Consider the following 25,450-nt stretch of genomic DNA (forward strand, 5'->3'; position numbering starts at 1 on the left):
CGACGACTTAGAAACTTTTCGCTTCTCACATAATGGATTTTCGAGACTCTGTGGAAAACGCTGATTTCTTCTTTTTCACTGAAGATCTGCGTTGGGAATAATGGACGTTTGTAATGCTCCTTAATAAAGATCTCTGCTGAGTAAATCTGAAAAGAACTATATTTGAATAAGCTGAAAACTTATTAATGTAAACGTGGGAAATCTATGATTTTATTTTTAGAGATTCTGCAGAGATAGTTCTTCACGCGACGGTAAAACTGGGTCTGCTTTGCAAATTTTACTTGTCGTTTTACCAGCGTTTTTCCTAATCACAAAAGACTCACCGGAGGCAGAACGGTAAAAGATGCTGAATTATGGTAGATCTGAGTTCAATTCCAGGCGAACTTGCTGGCTGCATGGGCGGTTTCGCGATTTTTTCCACGTGTAACTAGTCTCCTAAGCAAATCCTCTAAGAACGCATCCGTCTTTTAGACAGATAGCCCTCACGTACTTTTCCATGTTCAATTAAACGAAGCCAAATCCTAATCATAAAATGTAAATTCATATAACATTTACTTGCATTAAAAACATAATTGCATTTTTAATGAGATTTGAGTTTACCGCTTGCTGCAAGGAAGAACAGAGTGATGCAGTCACAGAACTGAGAGAAGTACATAATTATCTACATTCTACATAGATAAAAAATATCTGAGTTTTTTTTTTCGAAGTGTTTGCCCAATGCATATTTGTAAGAAAAGGTCATAACATTATTGTGGGTGTTGGGCAGCTAGAACCAAGGTCTCTTTCCAATGCATCATAAAATGCACAACTAAAGGATAGTGGTTGGTTTGATTACGGAAAAGCACACAAAGCCTAGCGTGCTAACTGCCTAAGGAAAGGGATGCTTTCGTAGAGGATATTGACTCATATATATGTAGCATATGTCGGAAACTGTGAAAATGCTAAAGGAGCCAGCCCGGGGGTTGGAATCCAGCCCAGAACGAACTATCAGTGCTCAGCGAGTTTACCGCTCAGTTGCTGGCGGTTCAAGGATGAGAAAAAATCCCCGATATTTTTTTTTATTTCTCCTTTTTTCAACCAATAATTTTTCATTAAACTGGACCAACGTTGCCATAGGGCAGATGGGTTATTTATGACAATGATCCAGCTGTGAATCTGTATCCAACAGGTGAAACTTTGTCACTTTTGCGGTTCGTACAGGTTTATATTCCTGTACTAATCTTGAAGAACAACAACACAGCTTACAAACTAATTTCCACCCATTTCGAAACATCTGAATTCAGTCTTATTATTCTAGACATGTTTCTCCATATTCATTTAAATAATGCTGTTTGACTCTAAATTTGACAAGAGCACAGGAAAACACAGCTCAAATTAAAAGAATAGCAGAAAGGGTAAAAAATATATTAATTAAATAGAGTGACGCATTTCGAAATGCACTCATTCTTCTTGACGTTAGAATTCGAGAGTGAAATATTTCACAATATAAAAATATTGAGCGATATGCAAATTGAAAAGCAGTCTCTTTTGCTGGCTTTATGTTCTTTTTGAGATAAAAATGTTTTCAATCAATTATTTATTTCTTCTAACATCCGTTATATTAACAGCATATTTATTTCTTGTGGAAGGATCACTTTAGTTTCCCCTTTTCATCAGAATTTCTTAAATTTATTAAAGCAGGCGACGCACTATTATACTGTATTATCTTGTATTTTAAATACCTTAGTATTTAAAATACAAGATGGTCATAAAAAAGCTTCACCGATATATGAAATCCTAGCTGCCTTATTTGCTCAACCAGTCGAACTGAAATTTCGGGTGTAATCTTGTTTTTTGAAGGTGTACGCTCCAGATTACGGTGCTCTAGAACAGTGGTGCGCAAACTAGGGGTCGCCAGAAGTTTTTGGGGGGTCGCCAAATTTTTATGAAATGCATTATGCCTGCATGTTGCATACCATACAGTGTACATATAAAGAGTGAAGCGCCGTCACTCACTGTTTAATTGCAATTTCATGCTGTCCGCTCTTTCTTTGACCGTAATGCGTAATGTATGTAAAGTGTGAAGACGCAAGTTTTTCACTTCGGTAGATAGCGCCCTCTTCGCGGTACTTCGCCAGTTTTACTGAAAAGCGCCTATTTGACTAGACGTTAACCCATGGAGGTAGGAAGTAAGATGGAGTCGCCCTAAACAAGTTTCTCCGTACCCTGCTCTGAAGCACCGGCGATCCCTACGTGGTGACCAAAACATTGGGTCATTTACCATTGAGTTGTATGGGATTTGACGCGTTCGGGTGTAAATATTTTGTAATTACGTCGCAAATATACATATAAATGTATATATTTTCTTTTTCTACAACACTTCAGAGTCCTAAGTATGTGAAAACAACATATTTTTAAACAACATATCATTCTGAACGGAATTAAATGCTATACTTTTCACAGGACAGTTTTCTCAGAATGGTTTAATTTGAATGAAATATTTTCACAAGTTTTCGTTAATTACACTAGGAAAAAAAAATTAAGGTAATTCTATTTTATTCGGTTAAGGTACAAAAATTAAGATCAAAGTTTATTGTATTATTAATATTAAAATTATGCATTATTTCTTTTCTATTTATAGAGCTTCTTCCTAAAATACTTTCTTAAATATTACATGATTTTTTGGCTTCTTTTAAATCGAAAAATGTAAGTCAATTTATAATTAATGCTCTATTCGGTTCATTTTAAATTAGAGAATTAAAGTATTTCGCTAATTCCTAATAATTAAATAGGTATTAAATAGTATTTGACTTTCTCTGACCATTTCTGAAAGGGAATAAAATAAGTTTTTTTTATTTTATTTTATTTTATTTTTTTTTTTTTAAGTATTATTTAAAACTTGTAACTGAGTTATAAAATGTAAAGGGAATAATTCTTTTAATTATACTTATCAGATTTTTTTTTACCCTTCATTTCAACAATACATATTCCAAAACTCTTTATTACGTTCTTAAGTGCGCATCTCATAGCACTTGCTTTACAATACCTTTTAACAGATTGCTTTCCAATACGAACAATTCTTGCTTAAATAGTTTTATAACGTATTTGTCAACAGGATTTCAGTTTATGTTTACAATTCAATATTAAGGTTATTATATATTTAGATAACATTTATAATCATTATAAATTAGATACATTTAATCATTAGATTTCTTCACAGTACTTTCACAGTTGTTTATAAGTGAATAAATTCTTCATTTCAAATACATTTATAAATAATTTAATGAATATTTAAGTATTTTGTCAAAGGCAGATATATGCTTTTTGCAAGCAAATGCATAAATACCCATACATATTTCCTATTTATCATTTCCGGCATGTGCAAATCTTTAATTTCTGTGCATTCACTATATTTTTCGTGTAAAGTAATTTACACTAATTTAGCATACACCCGAAAGTTTTACATAAAAAATATATATGAATATAATTTGAATGAAAATTATAAGTATTATTTTTAATACCCAGTCAAAGGTCAGTTTTTCTTCAAAATTCCTCCACGATGGCATCTCTCTCTTTAGGCAGATAGCCCTTGCATGCGTTACTCTATTTAATAGAAACTTAATCTGACCTATGTGCCTAATTACAAATATTTTAACATACATAATTTTATATTTACATTTAGCCATCAAGTTTCAAACTTTTCAAATCTTCTAGAAAATAAATTTTGGCAGATCTCTTTTAGCAATTTTCTTAAAATCTACATTTTTGTAGTGCAACAGCTTAGAATTTCATAAAACAAATTCATAATCAAAATCGCTGTTGTTAGTTATCGAAAAATAACCAAGATGTGATTTTTGCGTAAATTTCAGTAAACTATACAAATTGCTATTATCCATCACACTATGAATGTTTCTTTCATGCGAGAGTGTCCCTTTTTCGATTTCTATGGAACTGTCGTGTGTCGAAATACTATCAGAATCTTGTCAAGCGAGCTTCTGAATGTAAACAAAAAACACTCCGTCTGGTGACCCAAGCTTCAAAGCAGTGCTTCACTTCTAGCGCGGAATGGCCCCTCCTCCCTTTCCTACCTCCATGCGTTAACCGCAGGGAAAGGGGGAAAATTCGCTTCCGTGATCAGCGAATCAGATGGCGAGGTACGCGGTGTATCTGATAGTCAGAGTGAAGACGTGAAGTGTTCGCAGGAAGTTGTAGCATGTAGCAGTTGGCCTGCAATTGTTTTAGTTTATCCTCGAGTTTTATCTTGCGACGTTGTGTAATTATGATTTTTTATATTTTTATCGGGATTTACTACTCTTTGTTATCAGGTATGTACTATCATTAGAGAAAGATCTCTGTTAATTTAAGAATTTCTCGAAAAAAAAAAAAGAAAATTTTATATATTATTTGTTTTAGTTTAAATAATTTAACTCCTATCTTCATAATGAATAAATGGGTAATATGTACACCAGGTAAATCTTCAGCTAACAAACGAACAAATACTGATGAGGAGTCGCAAAATACTGAACTAAATGCCCGATCTAAAAAAATAAGAAAATATAATGAGGAATTTATTAAGTATGGTTTTACATTTTGTGTTGTTGATGATGAAGAACGCCCAATATGTGTCATTTGCAACGAAAAATTAGCAAATGAGAGCATGAAACCAGCTAAATTAAAAAGGCACCTGGAAACTGAACATAAAGAACTTCAAAATAAAGATGCCGATTTTTTTCAAAGACGAGCTGAAAATCTGAAAATTCAAAGTGCACATTTAAAGAAATTTACAACAATACCTCAGAAAGCATTACGAGCTTCTTTAGAAGTTTTTTTATCTAATAGGATTAAAAAAAAATCTACGAATGGCACAATGTGGGCAACGAACGAATATACGAACTACGCACACCTCGCTTTAATAAATTAACATAAGGTTGCCGTAAGTAGGGTCGCCAAATTTGGCGGTTTATGCGAATTTTGGCCTGGTTGCGTTAATACGTAAGTACCATTTTCTCTCTACAAAAGGGGTCGCAGTCGAAAAACGTTTGTGCACCACTGCTCTAGAACAAAAATTGCTTTCACGTTTATGGTTGGAGGGAAAATTTCGAAATTTTCGAATGACCACACCTATTTTTTTTTCGTGCGCAACTTGATCAGCGCTATAAACTGCGTTGGAACGACACGCGTATGACGAAAAGTTCCAGCTCAAAACATTTGCAAAGAAAAGCATTGTAAAGGACCAATGACAACCCGAGAGGCTAGGGGCAAAAAAAAAACCTTTAACGCAACAAGTTTTCAACGTGTATAGCGTTTCAAGATATGGAACGTTACTCCTTGAGCTCACATTCAAAATTTATTCCATCCAATGCCACAATGAAAATAAGCTCTTATTGCAACACATAATGGCTTTACCAAATACAGTGAATTTGCAAGCTAATACAAAAATAATCTTTTCTTTGTATCATTACGGGTTGCAGATACACTACTTTTGAGTTTTTTGAATCTTTCAAGTTATTGCAATGTTTATTAATATGAGTATATTTTCTGGAAGAAACATTTTAAGATTATATTAGAATAAAAGGTCTGAAAATGGATTTCACTATAATAAATGAGACGTTCTTTAATATTTTTAAACATAATAAAAAATAGAGAAAATATATTATAGAGAAATACAAACTTTTATTGATTTAAAACACGAATGTATATTATGGCAGAAATATTTACTTCTGAGAAACATGTGCGTTGTTATACATTTGATGCATATATTTTTTTCCATTCCCGTTAATGTTTTCTTTCTTTGTTTCAGACAATACGTAATGGGAGAGTGTCCAACTCCAGGCATCCATCTTGGAAATTCAGAAACAAACTCTACTTTTTGGGGGAATATATCGTTACTCACTGAATCTGCCGCTGCCCTTCAAAGCTCTACTAACGAAAGTGTGGAAAAGTTAAAATTCATCGCTTATGGAATCGTAAGTTCCATCATCATAGCCCTTGGAATTCTAGGAAATTCTATCAATTTAGCCGTTCTCACCAGGCCTAATCTCAAAGGAGTTACCTTCGTCTACCTTACATGGCTCGCCATTTCTGATCTCATGTCTCTAGTGGTGAGTTTGAGTTCTATGTTCAGACTTCATGGCATGCAGCCCAGGACGTATACGGCTGCTGTATACTATTCACATATTGAAATGCCTCTTGTGAATGCCTTCATGGCAAGCAGCGTGTTCTTGGTTGTAGCTTTAACAATCGATAGATATTTTTCAGTATGCTTGCCAACAAGATTTAAAGAAGTACATAATACTGAACGTGCCAAGCGCTCGATAGCAGCGGCTTATATATCTGCATTCATTTTGTACATACCCGTTTGTTTTCAAAAGAAGCCTGTGGCAGTGGCAGTGCCATTCACCAACAAAACTGAATATATATCGTGCGAATACATGCCAGTGGCATCGCATACGGTTTTTAAAGTGTATCTCATGGTTAAAGAAGTGATTGTCCGACTTGGCCCTGTGGTGCTGTTAGCAGTTTTGAATACAACCATCATAGTAACTTTTAGGAAAACGCTCAGCAAAAGGAGAGAAATGCTGAATATGCCCAATGCCAATTCTTCCAGTCAGCAGCAGAGGGATGGTAACAAAAAATACAGAGAAGAACAAAGACTTATTATATTGTTAGCTGGTATTGTGATACTCTTTTTCATTAGCATGACACCAGCTGCCATTTTAACTATACTGAATAGTGACGACAAAGAATTTAACTTTGGCTTTCAGTTATTCAGAGCCATTGCTAATGTTTTAGAGCTATCAAACTACGCGATGAACTTTTACGTCTATTGCATGTGCAGTTCTGAAATTCGAAGGACTTTCTTGGCGCTAGCAACTTGCACAAAACCTACTCTTCACGCAAGCTCTGCGAGCAGTAAACCGTCAGTGGAGAGTAACTATAAATACTAAATAAGGAAATCCTAGCCATTTGAGCAAGCATACGCTGTGCCATATGGTTTTTAGGTTTAGTAAGATGTAACATACATTTGTTACACCTACAGTGTAATATCAAATTGACTAGAGATACTTGGGTTTTAACTTTATTGAAATGAGAGCATAATAAGGGCTCGATAATTGAATCAAGATTTAAAGTTATGAATAATTGAGCAATGAAGGTAATGTGCTAGAAAAAAGATTCACAGATTTTTTCTTTTCGTCTATGAAAATAAAACTATCAATTTACTTTGGAAGGAAAAGGTTTTTTTGCTCATGGAAATCATGAATATCTTTAAACGAACGGATGACGCTTCAAGACTTTATAAAATAATATAATAGTATTTAAAGTTTAATACTTTGTTTTGCTTGTTTCGCATGTTGCCATTTCGTATATCTAAACAAGTCATGACGCTTAACTTTTTTTTTTTTTTTTTTTTTTTTTTTCCTTAAAATGAAGGATACAATTTTAGCATGACATTTATTGCTGCTATTTATAAATCCAGAGTTATTTTTTTAATTTGGAAGTTTCTTTAAAAGATATTCTGGTAGTAGAATTAATCACGTTTAGATTTAACAATTACAAATTCTTAGTGTCAAATTTTTAAGAACGATAGCTTACAAAAGGACTTACCTGTGAAGAGAAGAAAATACATTTCAGTATATTTCTTAGGATAGCGTACAGTTATGTGATGCTCTAACAGATGTGAATATAATAAATGCTACTTCCGCTTACTTTTTATGGGCATTTGAAAGGCGGCTAACTGTGTCCCGAAGTAAAATGCGTGGAGTGTGTAAAACATTGTGGCGGAAATACACGATTTATATGAAGTATAATCCGTTTATAATTATGAAAGTGCATACTTTAGATAAAGGCACTGGTCAATTAGATGAAAATATTTAACATCTATGTAGCGGATTTCTTAATGAACATCTGGAATAGATCTTTGTGATTATATAAGAGTTTACTTGATATATTTTGTTATATATATACATATTTAAATAACAAAATTTTCTTCGAGCTTCAGAAATGCATCAGCACGCAAAATGTTCAGAAAATCTAGCATTTTGATGAGTTCATTTTGTTCTTTTGTATACACAAAATTGTTCAATCTGTGATTATGACATTTTTAAGCTTTCTTCTGCCATCAATATTTAATAACTTACATCTTAGATGTGTTTTGTGATATTATCGACCCTCTATTTATGAAATTAATTTTATTGCTTGTATTGAATTTGATTATTTCTTAGTAATTCTTAAACTGAGTATTTCACCAGTGAATTAGATGGAACAAATTCGAATTTAGGATTTTTTATGTTTTTATGTCGAAACAAGAGTTCTGCCAGAGAGCATTTTAAATTCTGTGATGGTTGTAAAGATCTTAAATTTTTACAAAATATTTGTATGTGTTTATGGAATAAAATTTTTTAATTATTCGTTAGTCATTTTTATTAACAGACAATGATTTTTGGAATTAATAAATGTATACGATTATCTTAAAAAGATCAGAAATACTTTCAGTTACTGTTCTTGTTCACGTGGTACTCGACCAAAATACCTAATAAATATTTTTTTTTTCCTATCTGCAGGTAACTATTAATGTAAAATGATTGATACTTCAGAGATAAATTAATCTCTTATCAAAAGCTCTTGATTCTCTTATTTATATTGGGGTTAATATGCTTCTCTAATATTGAAAGTAAGAAAGATTTCATTCCTTCTAAATACGTGAAAGACAACAAAAGATGAAACAACGTGAGATCGGGCTACAGGGTGTATCAGTACAGGCACAGGTAAAAGTATGGAGGTTACGAAAAGTAATGTACTATAGGTCAATTGGTAATGCCTTCCCATATTAACTCTTAAAAAAAAAAGAAAAAAGGGGATGAATTGCAGTTTTTATAAGAATTTACACAAACTGAAGCTTTCCAAATGGTCTAGAGTTTGCCTATTATGGTACATCGTGCAATCCCACCGTACGACCGCATTCAGTATTTATTAAAAATAATGATGCAGGACATAAGTAGATTACAAAACAGTCCGAATACAATTTGAAATTCATAAATTAAATCGAACATCTATTTTGGTACAACAAAAATAGGAGATAAACATAATTAGTAAACAGATAAACACAATGAGATAATTATAATTGGCAACACAATGCTGTAATGAATTCTAATATTAATGCTTAAGAGGTGGGTGTCCATGGGTTATTTCAGATATGAAGGTTTATTGCAGTTAATAAAGTTCACGAGTGGAGTCATTTTGTCCATAATCACAGCAAAAGTTAGCTAAATTATGCAGTTTGTGGATTTACACTTGACAGAGATCTAGGTCGTAGGAAAAGGGTCGTTGAATAATTTTTTGAAAATTTATATACTGATGTTTATCTCTAATTAGAAACCTTTGGAATGCCAGGAGATCAGTTCGGGAGGGGATTTTATGTGAATATCCTCAGTTAAGGTGCATGAGAAGGTGTAATGATCAGGAATTCCCTATTCCCCACATAGGATGTATATGTCCATATGGCATATATCAGAGGTCTCCTTATTTTTTGCGTAGAAAATGTGGGGAAAGGTCTGTGTCATGTTATATAGTAATTTAATGAAGGATTCGAGTATAGAAATGTGAAGCTTACATTGGGGATCAAGTTATATGTGCGTCTTCCCTGTGGAGCATTGTTTCACAAATCTTGCTAAGATTTTGAAGCAAGTTGTTTTAGTTGGTACTTAAATTTGAGCCAGGCCGCAGAATGATGATTTCAGTACTATCTTGATTAATAGCTGCTTCTTTGGCTAATTCATCTGTCTGATAATTTCCAAAATGGTCACTATGTCCTTTGATCCATGAAATTTGAATTTTAGAGTTTGGAGTTTTGCAAGGAAGAGAATTTATGTCGGATATCAATGGAGAGGAAGGTAAAGGATGACAAACTTTCTAGAGAGATAAATTACACCTAGACTATGGGAAATCACATAGGAATGACAAGGTGAGAAAACATGTTTATTATTTAGAGTGCAACATAAATAAAGAAATAAACAACATAAAGAGACAATGATCATCGTCAAAAAATGTGTTCGAAATTGCGACTCGGACCGTGATGCAGGAACCGCACATCATGCATCTTCCATTAATGATGCAGATTTTGACTGCTAGATTGCTGATTTTTAAATTTAAAAAGACATTTTCATGTTACCATCATTGACGTCATGATAATCATCCAAGCTTTCTCATCATTTTCATCCGCATTCTTTTCCCTCCTTTCCATTATTAAATAAATCTTATCAGTCGTCGACTACATTTTCTAGTTAGAACTTAAAATTATTCATTAATTGATGCTATGGTTTAAAAAACACTTGATTTAGCTCTTGATAATTTACACATAATTATATTTTTAATAAACTCCCAATTTTCCCGGCTTCTAACTCATGAGCTGTGCGATTCACCAGCTTTTCAATTGTTCAATTGGAGAAATTTAATGGAGCAATATCATTAACAGTTCCATCGTTTGCGGTTGGATCTGTGTTTGCCGCAATAGCTTCAGCAAAACACGGCACACACCTTTCGATCTCCATGGTTGCATCCTCGCTTAAAAAGAAGGGAAGATTGAGGAGTGAGCTTTGAAAAACATGCCCGAAGTTTGCAAATATAGTATGACACTCTGGCACTCGCGACTCTGGAAGAATAAAATGCATTTTAGGCTCGGTTCCTGCAATCCAAAAAGGTAACCTGTCGTGTCTTAGCGAGTAAGAGACTTCGGTCCTCTGGAATGGGGGTGTGACGATTGGTTTATCATCGACTCTTCACTCAGCGTGAAGAATCCTGCTCAGAGTGGAGACACTCAAACGGTTGAATCTTGTAACGGGGTCCTTTTGTGAGATGCGGAACAACTAAATACCTTTTGTTATGCCCGAAGAAGAGTTTCAAAATGCCAATCTATCTGCGCCAGTATGCCAGTATAGAAAAACTGTAGATTTCCTAGGGTTCTGTAAATTATAATTTTATCAGTTAATTAAAATTTACAGAGCTATAATTTCATTCGTGTGTTAGATAGACTACGATAGCTAAATGCTTGTTGCTGCGCCATGTGTATTTTGAGTTAATTGGTATCGTTTGTTAACGAGCTTTGATTTACTTTTTGTTGGATTTTATGATTCCCTAGACACTGTCAATGCCTAGGTTTGAGTCATGGCCTTAACGAATTTCCATCAGTATTTCCGGAAAGGGCATCATCGAATGAGATCTTTAGAGGGATACTGAATTTTCGTCGTCCGGTACTGATTTTTCATCCGTCCCTGTGATTACCTGCAATTATTTCTAGAGCTTTTAAGCTATTTGTATTATTGTATTCTCAAGGAGATAGTTAGAAAAACTATAGCTGACCTAATTGCCCATAGTTGACCTAGGAAACATTAAGGCGCGTAAGTTAATTTCCATGGAGGATGAAACAAGACACTTCTGAAGTGCTGTATAATAAAAAATGAGCTGAATCAAATCTCCAAAAATATATTCAACTGACGACCAGACATTTTGCACACGCAAGGCTGCAGAAACTCTCCCAAAGACGCTGAGCGATTTCAAAATCCCAAATAGTGACTCTCATAGAAAATCAAAATTAAGCATTTCCTGGAAGGGTGGGATGTATATGTCCCACAAAAAAATCACTATTTTAAATAAAAATGAAAAATTAGTTTTCTGTGGAGTTTTACAATATGATACTTAATGCGGGGCAGGAAATGGCAAACACTGATGATCTGTTGCCGCCGAGTCAGTACAGTGATTATGGAAGTATACTGCGGTACCGAAGGACTCTGGTTCGAATCTCTGAGAAAGCATGGATGTTTGTAAATGTTTAGTGCATTTGAGGCATGGAGACACTCTAAATATATGGAGAGCCGAAAATCATCTCGAGTGGTTTGGTGGTAGAGAAGAGGTGTGGGAAACTCACACACCCCCAGGGTGCTCTCCCTCAAAATTTTGGATGGAAATTAGAATTCCATCTTTTTTGACGCTCTGGCAACCATTCTTCCATGAAATATATGGACAAAACCACAACAACTGATGATTTGTTTTCCTGCTTCTTTCTAACTGAATAGTTGATTAAATGGCTTTAGTACATAAAAAATTAGTCTCTACAGTCTCCATCTGAAACGGTTACCAGGAGAAACTTCTTTAAAATGCTAAGAGACTTAAAATTGTCACGTTGTGATGTCAAGATGATTTATGCAAAGCATTTCAGGATAAAAGTCAAAGATTTTTTCCCCAATGGCGGATTGTGAACAGTTACACTGTAACCCAGTCCATTAATCTATACAAGGCCAGATGTTGTGGTCTCTTTATTATGGAGCCACTTAATAGGTGGGCCACCATCGCTTCCTATCAAGGGACGGACAGTTACAACCATGCCTTCTCCGGGATTCGAACCCACGCCCTTCGGTATCGCAGTCAGGCTTCCCTAACCCCTATGCCTTCTGGGCGTCGACAAAATCCCTTTTACTCCCAGAAGATCGCAAAGTGAAAGAAACTATATACAGCTTGCCATCAAATAATGAAACTACAGATATCCAGAATAAATTCAATAAACCCGATTTCTGTGTTATAAATGACTTACAACTCACTAAATGGAGAAATGGGGGAGCAAGAAACTATCTTCATATTTAGTCACATGCGACAAATCTAAAAAATGTAAACAGATTTTTAAGTTAATACACCTACAATATTACAATATTTGCATACATTAAACTCAAATCTCAGCGGAGTCTCAGTGGCACTCTGCAGTGCGATTGCTGCCAGTCTTTTCCCAATGCTCAGACTGGTTGCAAACACGACTCATGCTGTGATGTGTGTACTACCGACACTTACGTTTCAAGAGATTGGTCAAGCAAGGGTAAAGCATTAAAGCCCATCTGTGTAAATTATACTTTGGAACAGCCAATTATCGATGTTGTGTCACATTTTCGAATCAGACGAGTATTATTAATACCAATACAGCGCTTTGTGGTAAAGGTTCGGATTATATGATTAGAACAAAGCCTCGAGAGCTATCTACCTAAGGGGGATGTCTTCGTGGAAGACGTTCTAAGGGAAACTGGCTCATACACACGCAACACATGGGGAAAACACCGAAAACGCCCATGCAGCTAGTCCCGTTCGTGGGTTTCGAACCTCAGACGGAACTACTAGTGTTCAGCAACTTTACCGCTCGGCCGCTGGTGAGCCTTGTTCTTCGGTAAAACTTTTGCAAACGCCGTAGTGCACCCTAAAGCAACACTGTGATGAAACCAACAACATATTAAAAAATTGTCCACATAACTTGAAAATATCTGATATACAAGAAAGAATTAACGCGGGTTATTAAAGGCCAACTAAGTGTTAAGTTGCCAGAAATAACTATCTCGCAAGAATGCAATAATAGTTAATTCCGATCTTAGAAATTATGCCTTAGCTGCTTGAAATGTTTGTAGTTGCAGGTGCAAAATCGATGAACTGGATTTGAAGTGGATGAACAATTTTGTTCTCGTCAAGCAGTTTCTATTAAAGAAATGTATCACAATTCCCAACCACTCTCTTTATCCGCCAGATTTGGTTCCTTAAGACCAATTTCACTTTCCTAAAGAGAAGTCTCAGCTAGTGGTTGTTATGTTAATAGCAGTGAAGAGATTTAGAAAACCAGAGACTCACACAATATTCCCAAAGATGAGTTTTAGAAAACAATGAAGGCAGCTGTAGGTTAAGAATTGCGTTTTCAAGTTAAAATATAAGAATGCTATTTTCTTCAATATTCAGATATGTACGAACGTAATTCTAAAACTTTGTACTGGAATCCACTAAAAATTACCTGCTGAAGAATTTAAACAGTAGGTAAAACTTTAATTAGATTATCCAGTTACTCGAATACCTAGTCCATCTGTAGTATATCTATACATATATATAATTCACACAAACATATATATATATATAATTATATATATATAATTATATATATATATATATATATATAATTATAATATGCATTATCTATATATATATATATATATATATATAATGCATATATCTGTCACATTTTCTTTTTATCCTTGCCTATATTTAGCACATTAAGTATATTACTAATTGCACTTCATTTAATACTTTAAATTCTAAATTGGCAACTAAATTTTTAATTAAATATATTTACTTGTAATATATGTGTTACGTTTAGAATTTTAATTCTCTTTTATTAGATTCAATTACCTAAGCAAGCAAAGAATTTCAAATCCAATCAAAATAAAGTAATGCACAATTTCATAAAATAATTTAGTTCGTGATATTCTTCACAGATGGCAGCACTAAAATGTGAGAAAATCAAATTGTTATTTTGCCATAAAATCGAGTAAAATTCTGCGATATATGGGATCTGAAAAAGTGGCAATTGCGGAAGGCAAGCGGTCAGCGTCCGTTAATCAACAGTTCATTTTTTTAAATTAGTAAACATGCCTTTGTTACTTCACCAACAATTTATGAGTTATCACAAATGTTATTTGTTCATGTCATAGATCATTAGGGCTATCAGCTAACAAGGGATAGGAGTCCTTGGAAGACTTCCTAAGGTAAACAGGCTCCGTTTACTCTCATGTGTAAAAGGAATATGTAAGCTGGTTTCTTCCAGAGAAAACTTCATAATGGCATTCCTCCTCTGAGGGAGATGGTCCTTGTGTGCTTTACCTTATTCAATTACCATCAAGTAAATAAGCAACTAATACATATTACATTGTCAAACACAGACTCGTTTATAATTGCAAGATACAGTGTAAAACTGCATAATATAATGCTCATTAAGTACGGCTTTGCCGTTATTGTAATGTTCTTTTAATGTTAATGTCAATCCTTGAACACGAAACTTTCTCGAAATTGTTAGCAAACATCCTTTGCGGCAAAATTATCTCAAAATATAACTATTTATTCTATGTCAAATCCGCAAACTCTATTTTATTTTTTCTATTAATTAGAGTTATATTACACTATAGAAATGTCTTTTTGCTTATAGGATGAGGCTTACACGGTATCAAAAATATAATATTCAAGACATTGTAAATGCTTTGTATCATATCACTGAAAACAACACCTTACAGTTTTCTGTAAAACATTATGTTCTGTAATGCCAAATATGTAAATATTCTCTACGTTTGTTATCGTATACAATAAAAGTCAAACAAAATTTCTTTGCATTTTCATTTTCTGTAAATGCTCCATTAATATGTAATAGACTTGATTTTTTTATCTGTTTCATATATTTCCACTAATATTTTGGCTATTTCTCAAACGTAATGGAATCTCCTTTCATCTGATATGTAGAATATTTAAATAATCAATGAAAAAATTGCTAGAATGGTTATAATATCGATTTAATAAGACTTAAATTTTAAATCTATTTTCATAACTGTAATACTAAGTTTATCCTTTTGTATTTATGTCTCTGAATTATTTAGTAATGCAATGATTGTAGAACATAATTGTTCTCCTTATAGCCTGTATATTCCTCAGTAAATTATTCATTAAAAACATTTTCTCTCATTATAAGTATACTTTTCTTGCAAAAAAACGTATTTTTAAAGGAAACTCAGCTAAAACATCTTCTTAAAAGAGACTAAATTAAACTTTTTTCTTAAAGCAGGTTTATGTCAGTTCCGTAACTATTACGTAGCCTTTCCATAACATAACCAATAACACTTGTCAAAATACAAAATATCTCAGAATAAACTTAAGCAATGACTATAAAATGCAAATTAATTCTGCTCATTTATTAAGCTCTACAACTTCGAGTTTAAGTTCAAACAAATCCTTCAGTTGTTTTTACTCTGTGCTCCTAATTTACTTACTGTTCTGGTATTGAAAAGCAAAGACACGACGATAATTCCTCTAGCAGTCAAAACGAATTAAACGAAAATGTATTTGCATTTAAGTCAAATAGAGTTTAACCCTATAAGGGAACTATCCTTATAGAGTTTCTTCCCCGAAGGCATCCATCCCTTAAAAAAGTAACCCTTATAGAGTATACTAACTCTCAGTTTCAAAACTCTCAGCATGAAGTTCTTTACTTCATTTTTATAAACCTAAAAGACTGTATACAAGATTATCATTTTAAAAAAAAAGGTAACCAACTCTCCGTAGAATCCCTAAACTTATTCTGCGATAAAACATTATCTGCTTAGCGTATACTAGCTAGAAAGTTACACATATATAAAAAATACAGTGAACTCCTGATTAACTAGGAAAGACACATATGGTTAACATAATACTTTCATGTTTAATACTAGGAAAGTTCGGTTCCAACGAACTGGCTGGCTTCATGGGCGTTTTCGTATCTTTCCTCGTGTTTAACGTGGATAAAAACCACTTTCTGTTAAAAAGTCTTAGTGCCTAAAGAATGGGCACGTAATAAATAAATAAATAAAAAAGCTTTAATCCTGGGAAAGTTAAAAATCTAGTAGGAAAAAGAGTAATATTTATTATAATTAATGGAAACAATAATATATGAATTTACTTGCAAAATGTCGTGTTTATATACTGTTTAATTTGGAAAGTAAGTTCATGTGGTTTTGTAAATTAACTCCGTATTTAAAACAAAAACGAAAACATATTTTCAACAACAATAGAAAGCTAACCTGCACTTATAAGGTATTTCTCCCACTTCCCTAGCGTGCCTTCGTGGTGTAACGGTAGCACGCTGGGAAGGTATTCCAGAGGTCCGTGGTTATATTCTGACGAAGGCGATTGCTAATTTTTCATCTCTCCAGCTTCCAAAAAACCTAATGACTACACACTGAAGAGCAATACTTACGAGAGAACGTAAACAAAATCATTGAGTTCTCACGTAAAGAAGTCAGCTAGAAACGTTTGCTCTCCATTGTACAACAGATATATATTCTAGAATTAGGCTAAATCGCTGAACACTGGGAGTTCCAACCTAGGTTCGAATCCAGGCGAGTGGCTGGCTGCGAGGGCATTTTCGTAATTTCTTCCACGAAGGCATCCATCCCTTATACAAATAACCCTAGTGTGCTTTGCTATAATAAACTAAACTAAACTAGAATTAAATTACACACTGTTGTGTATAAAAACTACTTCCAAATTCTATGACATCACTGGCTATCACTTATGGTATTCTATGCATTTTTTTAAAATCTTTTTGTATTTTCCTTAGAATATTTTGTTTTACGTTATGTAGTGTGTGATAGGTACAGATAGAATGAGGGAGACATCAGGCCGTCACCGCTAGATCACCAGATGTAGTACTCAGTTGCTAACAATTCTCAATTTATTCAGAATAAACATTAAATTTTGAATACACAATTCAGAAGTACAAAACTAGGACACCGAAATTAATTCTGTAAAGATATGCAATTAATTAACAATTAAATATGAAAGGGTACAGCAATAAAAGGATAGTGGGGCGTTATAAAGATTATTGTTACGAAATGTCGGGGGATGGGGTTGCCAGAAATTGGCAAGGAAAGGCAAGGTTGGCAGATTTGGCACGAAATCTCCCATTTGGCGACAATTTGAGACAAAATTGGCCATATGCCATAAACGGACCGAGAACATTCTAGAATGAATTCTTCGCGGTTTCCTCGAGAATGTTCTGGAAGGTAGGCCAAAAGCTATATATACTATGCCTGTACGCAGAGTAGTGTAAAGTGAGAAGTATTGAGAGTATGTTTGAGTTCAGTAGTAGTGTCTTGAGTTCTGAGATTAGCTCAAGATAGATCGACGGAATAGGGAGCTGTACTTTAGTGCATTGCCGTGAAGCTGTCTTTACCGTTATAGCCTGGTAGCCTGAAGGCTGTGTTACTGATTGTTTCAATGTGTTTATGGTAGTTTATCGACGACTGTCTGTGGAACTGTCCTGTGTAATACTGACGAATAAATTGCGTTTTGATTCTTAATCAAGTGTTGTAATCAATCACTCCACTCCAAATCCATGAACCCGTAGAACGCAACGATATGTTTTCGTTAGAAGATTTAAGGTTTGCTTTATAGTTTTGGCACTGCTTTAAAATTTATTCAGGTAGTTTTTAATCAAGGATTTGCTGAAGTACAGTGCTATTATAGAAAAGAAATTAAATTTGAAACATTTCAAATATTTTAGACGCTTTGAATATTTAAATTTTATTAGTTATTTAAATAATCAATCATTTAATAAGTCATTAAGGAATCATCAGTCGTTGATTTAAGTAATTAAAAAGATGTCAAGTCCATTGTACTGTCATTTCAAATTAATTTCATATTAACATTGTAGTTTGCCTCAGTTAGTTAATAATTTCAAATGAATTGCATTGTCATCTGTTGTTTAATTGGTAACTGTTTAATTGCTTGCAAAGATGACTGTTTATGGCACTTAATAATGCTGCACCAATAGTTAGGGAAAGATGCTAGATTAGATATGGAAAGATACCAAGTTGGAAATTTTAGTTTGAATTTATGATTTTAATTCACATATTAAAATTATGTAATGGTATTGTAATCTATGATTAAGTTTATTTTATATATATATATATATATATATAGAGAGAGAGAGAGAGAGAGAGAGAAAACTGTTACTGAGTACTAACTTTATCTTGGTACAAGTTTCCATCATTATTTTCGGGAATTTTAGATTTTTCAAACTTCTACGATTCCGATGAATTTTTTTCAGACGCCGAATAAATTCGCAAAATTGGATTTTTTCTTTTATTTTTAATATTATTGTTACTACGTTGAATTATTACTCTAAATTATATTTTACATTTCAGCAGCTTTTATGCAACACTCTGTTGAAAGTTTTGAAAAAATATTCTGCGGAGTAATCTTATTCCAAAATCCAAACTAAAAAATTGAACTCCGAATTACCCTAAGATTCGATTTACTTCTGGAATAAGAGAAAATGTCGTTTGCAAGAGTTACATAAACTCTCCTTCATTTACCTGTTAATGCTGACATAAAATTTAGATGCTGATGAAAGATCTATTTTTTTTTACAAACATGCTAATTAATAAAGAAAATATATGTGTGTGCCTAAGATAATGTATGAAAATAGCGTCCAATTATAATTGTAATCTTGATCTAAAATAACACCAGTAAAAATATTAATATAAATCCTCGGGATTATTTTTCGAAAGTTCTTGTGAAATTATTCATGCAAATCCCAGGACGCAAAAGTTCCAAGAACTATTATTACTTTCTTTGCGATTGTTCAGTAGTGATTAAGAGCTGCCGACAGGAGGCGCTGCTAGCGCGTTATACTCTCGACCTACGTAATTTGAATTGAGTATTCTTTTCTTTTGTGTACTTGCTGTAACAGATCTTACAGCTTTGTGATTGAGAATTTAAAATATTTTGGAGCCAGATCGTTCCTCTACAGCAACAAAAAGATTAATAAATATATAATAAAGTAAATATCTTTGTGATGATAATCTTTGTTATTAAATACAAAGTTAACCAGCTCCTGAGTACAGTTCAAGTGGTCCGTCGAGAATCGAAGGTGAGCTCTCCCATTTTAATCTCTATTAAATTTGAAGAGTATAACTGTAATAAATATGGAAGCTCTAAAAACTAGAAAAAGAGTGTTAAAAAGTTCACTGACGCGGCATAAAGATAAAGTTGTTTCGTCATTAGATGTTTCAGATTCAGTTGCGTTGCAGCTATTTGAAACTAAAACTAATGAAATTTCTAACGAACTCAAATCTGTATTTGATTCAATTTTTGAAGCATGTAAACCCGAAGAATTGGATAACTTTATTAAGGATAAAGAAGATACAGATGATATTGTTGATGAGTTGCTATTGATGATTAAACGTAAATTAGCAGTAGTAAAAAATAAGATGAATTCTGAACATTCTGTTTCTCCTGTGCCGAGTAATAATAATTCAAATGTGTTTTCGGATGTTAAGTTACCGACGCTATCGGTACCAACATTCAATGGTAAAATAGAGAATTGGATAATGTTTAAAGATATGTTTAAAGCTAGTGTAATAGAAAACAAATCTATTTCGAGTAATGCAATGAGATTGCAATATTTAAAAGCTAGTTGTAAGGACGAAGCTCTGAGAGTAATACAGTCTATTTCTATTTCGGATACAAATTTCGATATAGCTTGGAAACTTTTAGAAGATAGGTATTCGAATAAACGTGAGCTTTTAAATGCTATAATAAAAAAGCTTTTGAATCAGCCGAGTATTAGCGAGACATCTAGTTCTATTCTAAATTTAATTGATGTAACGAACGAATGTATTCGAACTTTAAATATTTTAAACTACAAAGTAGAAAACTTATCGGAAATAATGATTGTCTATTTGATAGTGGATAAGTTTGATAAATCGACTCGATACTGGTGGAAAAAGGAATTAAAAAACTCGGAAGAATTTGGTACGATTGAACAATTACTTTCGTTTTTACAAAGCCAAGCGAGAACGCTTCAAAATAGTAAAATAAAGGAGGTAAAAACGAGTAATAATTCTCCACCTAAAAAACTTACGAGTATGATATCCACTTCTAATACAAAAAACATAAATTTGAAATGCATAAAATGCCGTGGTGAAGAATTCCATTCATTATATAAGTGTCCGGAATTTATACATCTTTCTGTCAATGGCAGGTGTGAATTCGTGAAAAGAAATAAGCTTTGTTTTAATTGTTTGAAAAACCATTCCGTTCGAACGTGTTCGTCTAATTATCGGTGTCAAAAATGCTCACGAAAGCATTCAACGCTATTACATTTCGAAAATGAAAAACAAAATAAATCCGAAAGTGCTCATATTTCAAAGCCGGAAGTAGGGGGGGAGAAGACGACAGTCAGTCTCAATCCGAATGCTGAAAAATTTGTTTATGACTCTTCTTCTACCAATAAAGAAAGTAGTTTCGCCGGCACGGTGGCGTGGCAAATGCGGTCAAGAGCAGGAGACTGACGTTAATTACGGAAGGGGAAAGTAAACGGCTGTGTCAGGGATCATAAGGGGAGATATATTTTTTTTTTTAAAGTGTTTTTTGGCTAGTTTATACATTCAAAGGAAAATACAAGTTACTCACAAACTTCGCACATTAGTCTGAATAACCTTTAAACCCGATGAACAGTACATTTGTGTGACAAGGCGAGCTTTCTGACTGTACAATCTGTTTTACATTTAGCGAGCTTGTGCCGAATAAGTTTATTCGCCATTTTATGTAATTTCTGCAATATTTTGTAATTCTTTTATTTTTTCATTTAAATTTTATTTTTTTAAAGATAATTTCTTTTTATTCACAAATATTTATATTTTATTTTTCTAATAAGTGAAACATTTAATTAAATTCTGATATTTTGTTTTCATAAGATAAAGTACGAAGCCTTTGTTAAAATTTTCATAGCTCACTGTAGTTCAGTGACCGTATTTTAATGTGCCATTTTACTCGCGAGTCCATTCATCCGATTTGAAACTTGGGAATGAATTAATCGATCTTTCCATTCAATTGGTCCTATCGACTTGAATACAGTGAGCCTGAGTAAACGGGAAGTATCTTTCGTAAATATAAAAACCATTATAAGCGCATTTCTAAATAATAATTTTAAAATATAATTTTCACAGCTGTTTGACGCTGCTTTCATTTCTTAATTATAAATATAAATATATGTACTGAAAATTACGAAGAGAATAACACATACGTATCTGTTATTACGAGAATAAGTATTGCTAATGTATGCGATAGGGCTTGAAAACTAATTTTGATTCACCTTTCTTTTCTTTATGAATGACGAATATCTGTTTGCCATACACGTGATCAAATAGGGAATAAGTGTTTAATCCGTAAGATTATAAGTATTGATTAACATTTCATATAACTACTTTTAATTGAGGCTTTCTAAGAGCAACCCCCTTAATTTTGACTCGCAGCTTTTAATTTTAGACTAGGATATGAGCATAGAATCTACCTTTAAACAATGGGATGGATTTTTTTTTAAACACTGTGGCATAACAGTGCCTAGTAATAATAGTTTTAGCGTCACTAAGAATCATTTTCTGGATTCTCATATTGATTTTTTTCCAAAAGATATTAAAAGCTGCAATTGACGAGTATGAGCAATGCATAATACATACATATATAACTTAAGCATACCATAAAGAAAAATGAACCCCAACAAAAGCTGATCGATGCTATTAAACTCTGAAGAGGGGTTTATCAGAGGGAAAATGGCAATTAAAATCATTTAATTGATTTTAATTATTTATTTACTGTATCGATTTATTATTAATTCTAATGGATTGGAATATTTGAATATGAATTAGCTGAATATTTAAGAAGAATATTATGACTGCGAGAATAGGAAAAAAAAAAAAACATTTTTTGAATATTTACTTTCTTATAGAATGCAGATAAATTCATTTTTACTCAATGAAAATCAAAATTTAGTAGCTAATTAATCTGTCCTGTATCGAGCACTTTAGTTCAGTGATCCGTATTAATGTGCGCTTTTTTTTAAAAAAAATTTAAATGTTTCAAGAATAATTAGAAAAGGGCATAACTCTCTTCTTACCCTTAAATTCTTCAATAAAAAAACTGCATTTTCAGCTATAACCAAGTGAAATAATTTTCTAAATATAATTCAAAGCATGAAAAATAAGGTACATAAACAGCTTGGAAATGGAACTAGCATTGAGATTCTCTTTCAGAAATATGGTGAAGCTTAGCAGAAAGTCTACGAAGTGAAGTAATTCCGTAGAATATTTTCTCTTTATGATTAAATTGCACTCAATTATACTTTATAAACGACATGTAAATACTATTTAATGTATATATGTGGATGTGTGTGTGTGTAGCTCACTAGCGGCTGAGCTGTAAAACCTGGCAGGTCGATCCGGGGTTCGAATCCGGATCGACGGGGATGGCTGTATTGGCGTTTTCGAGGTTTTCCCTACGTGTAACGTGCATAAGAGTCAGTTTTGCTTAGAAAGTTCTCCACGAGGCACCCTTACCCTTAGGCAAATAACAGTCTAATGCTTTGCTATAATCAAAGAAACCAGACCAAACAATAGATATAAGTAGCTTAAAAACTGCTATATTTTACGTATACTTATCAAGTAATATTTCAATATATATAATGATTAAAAGAAAGGAAAAGTAGGATCCTAACTGATTGTATATAATGTAATTCCTATGAAGGCCCTAACAATTCTTTCTCACTTAAAGTCGTAACCCAAAAAGAGAACAAATTAAACTTCAGATACGTATACAATACTGAATCTAATACAAAAAATACAAAATATAAAAATAAATTATATATGTACGAAACCTAACTAACCATTTATATTGATATTACGTAAATATACGTATGGTAATGAACATTGTATAATAAAGATATTTTATACCTTGTTCTATATATGGTTCCATTTATATATACCTATACATAGATATATATAATTTAAGGATTTCATTTAAGGATTATAGTAGTAGTTAATACTACTACATATAAAACACAAAAGTGCATCAATAATGTATCTTTCAGTATTATTTAACTTCCTTCTTAAGAATTTTCGGCAGTCTAGTTTGCGTTATTTTATTCATAAGTCTCAAATAAAAACAATTATTGGTTATATGTCATTAGAAAATTAAACAAAAAGCAGCGACCACAATGTAATTGAGAAACAGTCCTTAGCCGTGAAAAGGTTGAAAGCCATTCGGTTATGACTATTATCTCACATACTCAGCTACTTCGCATACATGGAACATAGCATTCGAAATGAAAAACTCAATATTTACTACAAATTCATTCGTGTAACAAATATCTGTCTTTCTACACCTATGGCTTTAAAAAAAGATGTTATTTATCTTACAGTTTATCATTAAGTAATACATTTTCATTGTACAAAACTGCATTCATTCGAAGAATTCAATTTCTATTTTCCTCTGTATAAAACTGAATGTGGAGAAGTTAGATGTTTAAACGACCCCCAAGACCCCGAGCAAGATTACTCCCTACTTTTCAGCCCCCCTGTGAAAAAAGGGGTTCTAAATTTACGACCTGACCGCATATAAGGGTATTTCGCCGGCACAGCTGTAAACGGAATGCGTCAGACGAAAAATGTTTTACTTTCTACTGCGAATATTTTAATAAGAGATTGCTACGGTGAATTAAAATCAGTTCGCGCTTTGTGTGATGTAGGTTCGATGACGTCATTCTTAACGGTTGAATGTGCTAATTCGTTAGGCATTAAAAGAGAAAAAATATCTGTTGCGGTTTCTGGATTAAATAATACGAGAATAAATATTAATTCTAAAGTATGTGCTTCTATTTCAAACGGTATTGACTTTGAAATGAGTTTAGAATTTTTGTGCGTGCCTAAAATCTCGGACTCCATACTAATAAATAATATAGAAGTTCCGACTGAACATTTTCCTCAAAACATTAAGTTTGCTGATCCAAACTTTTATAAAAGAGGAAAAATTGATGCATTATTAGGCGCGGAGGTGTTTTATCAGATCTTAAAATTCGGTCAAGTTGAAGTGCCCAATTCAGAGCTAAGATTTCAAAATTCTGTTTTTGGCTTTATAGCCACTGGCAGCATTTTAGGTTCAGAGACTGAAAATACGCGAGCAGTTCACTGTGGATTAATTAATAATTATAGTGGTATAGAAAATGAAATTAAAAAATTTTGGCAACTTGAGTCTATAGGAATTAAAGATGATCCCTTTGAAAATGAGATAGATCAATCTTTAGAAACATTTGAAAAAACTGTTCGTTTTAAAGATAACCGGTATGAGGTTCAATTACCGTGGAAAAGAGATTGGGGAGAGCTCAATAAGAACTTCATCGTTGCAAAAAAGCGACTTAATTTACTTATGCGTAGACTTCAAAAAGATCCAAATCTTCATTTGCAATATATTGAAACTTTAAAAGTCTATGAAAATAAGAATATTATAGAGAAAGTTAGATGTCCTAAAGAACCTGTTGATAAACCTGTGATCTATTTGCCACATCAACCAGTTTTTAGAGAGGAAAGTGCAACTACAAAAATGAGAATAGTATTTGATGCAAGTTCCAGTCATAACTTTAAGCATTTATGTCTAAATGATTGCCTGTGGTCAGGGCCAAACCTGAATTCGAACATATTCGACATTCTTGTTAATTTCATAAACAAAGTCGCCTTTATTTCAGACATAGAGAAAGCTTTCCTACAAATTTTATTAGCCGAAAAGGACAGAGATGCAGTTCGTTTTCTCTGGGAAGAAAATGGTAAAATTCAAGTTTATAGATTTAATCGTGTTCTTTTTGGTGTTACGAGCAGTCCATTCCTTTTGACTGCTACTTTGAAAACTCACCTGAGAAAGCACTCTAAAGAATTCCCGACTACAACAGAATGCTTAGACCGCTGTTTGTATGTGGATGATTTTATTTCTGGAGCTGATAATGTGTCGGATGCTTTTGAGATCTCCACTCAAGCTACAGCAATTATGAGCCAAGCTAGCATGGTGCTACGAAAATGGACTACGAATAACAATACATTGATGCAGT

General features: G+C 33.1%; 1 protein-coding gene and 1 long non-coding RNA gene across 3 annotated transcripts in view; one reads left to right on the forward strand and one right to left on the reverse strand.

Annotated features, from left to right (window-relative positions):
• LOC118202425 (putative G protein-coupled receptor AH9.1) overlaps positions 1 to 8,387 on the forward strand; it is a 191,517-nt gene extending 183,130 nt beyond the window's left edge. The window contains exon 2 of the mRNA XM_085810955.1: positions 5,780 to 8,387. Coding sequence (XP_085667081.1) covers positions 5,790 to 6,926 — 1,137 coding nt within the window. The 5' untranslated portion in view covers positions 5,780 to 5,789 and the 3' untranslated portion in view covers positions 6,927 to 8,387. The remainder of the gene's footprint in view (positions 1 to 5,779) is intronic.
• Positions 1 to 25,450, reverse strand: part of LOC118187313 (uncharacterized) — a 160,598-nt gene that overhangs the window by 116,098 nt on the left and 19,050 nt on the right. The gene's annotated exons all lie outside the window — the stretch shown is intronic.

Source organism: Stegodyphus dumicola, chromosome 2 (genome assembly GCF_044657685.1).
Source record: "Stegodyphus dumicola isolate Sdum_Otavi_A_Nest chromosome 2, ASM4465768v1".
Classification (NCBI taxonomy): domain Eukaryota; kingdom Metazoa; phylum Arthropoda; class Arachnida; order Araneae; family Eresidae; genus Stegodyphus; species Stegodyphus dumicola.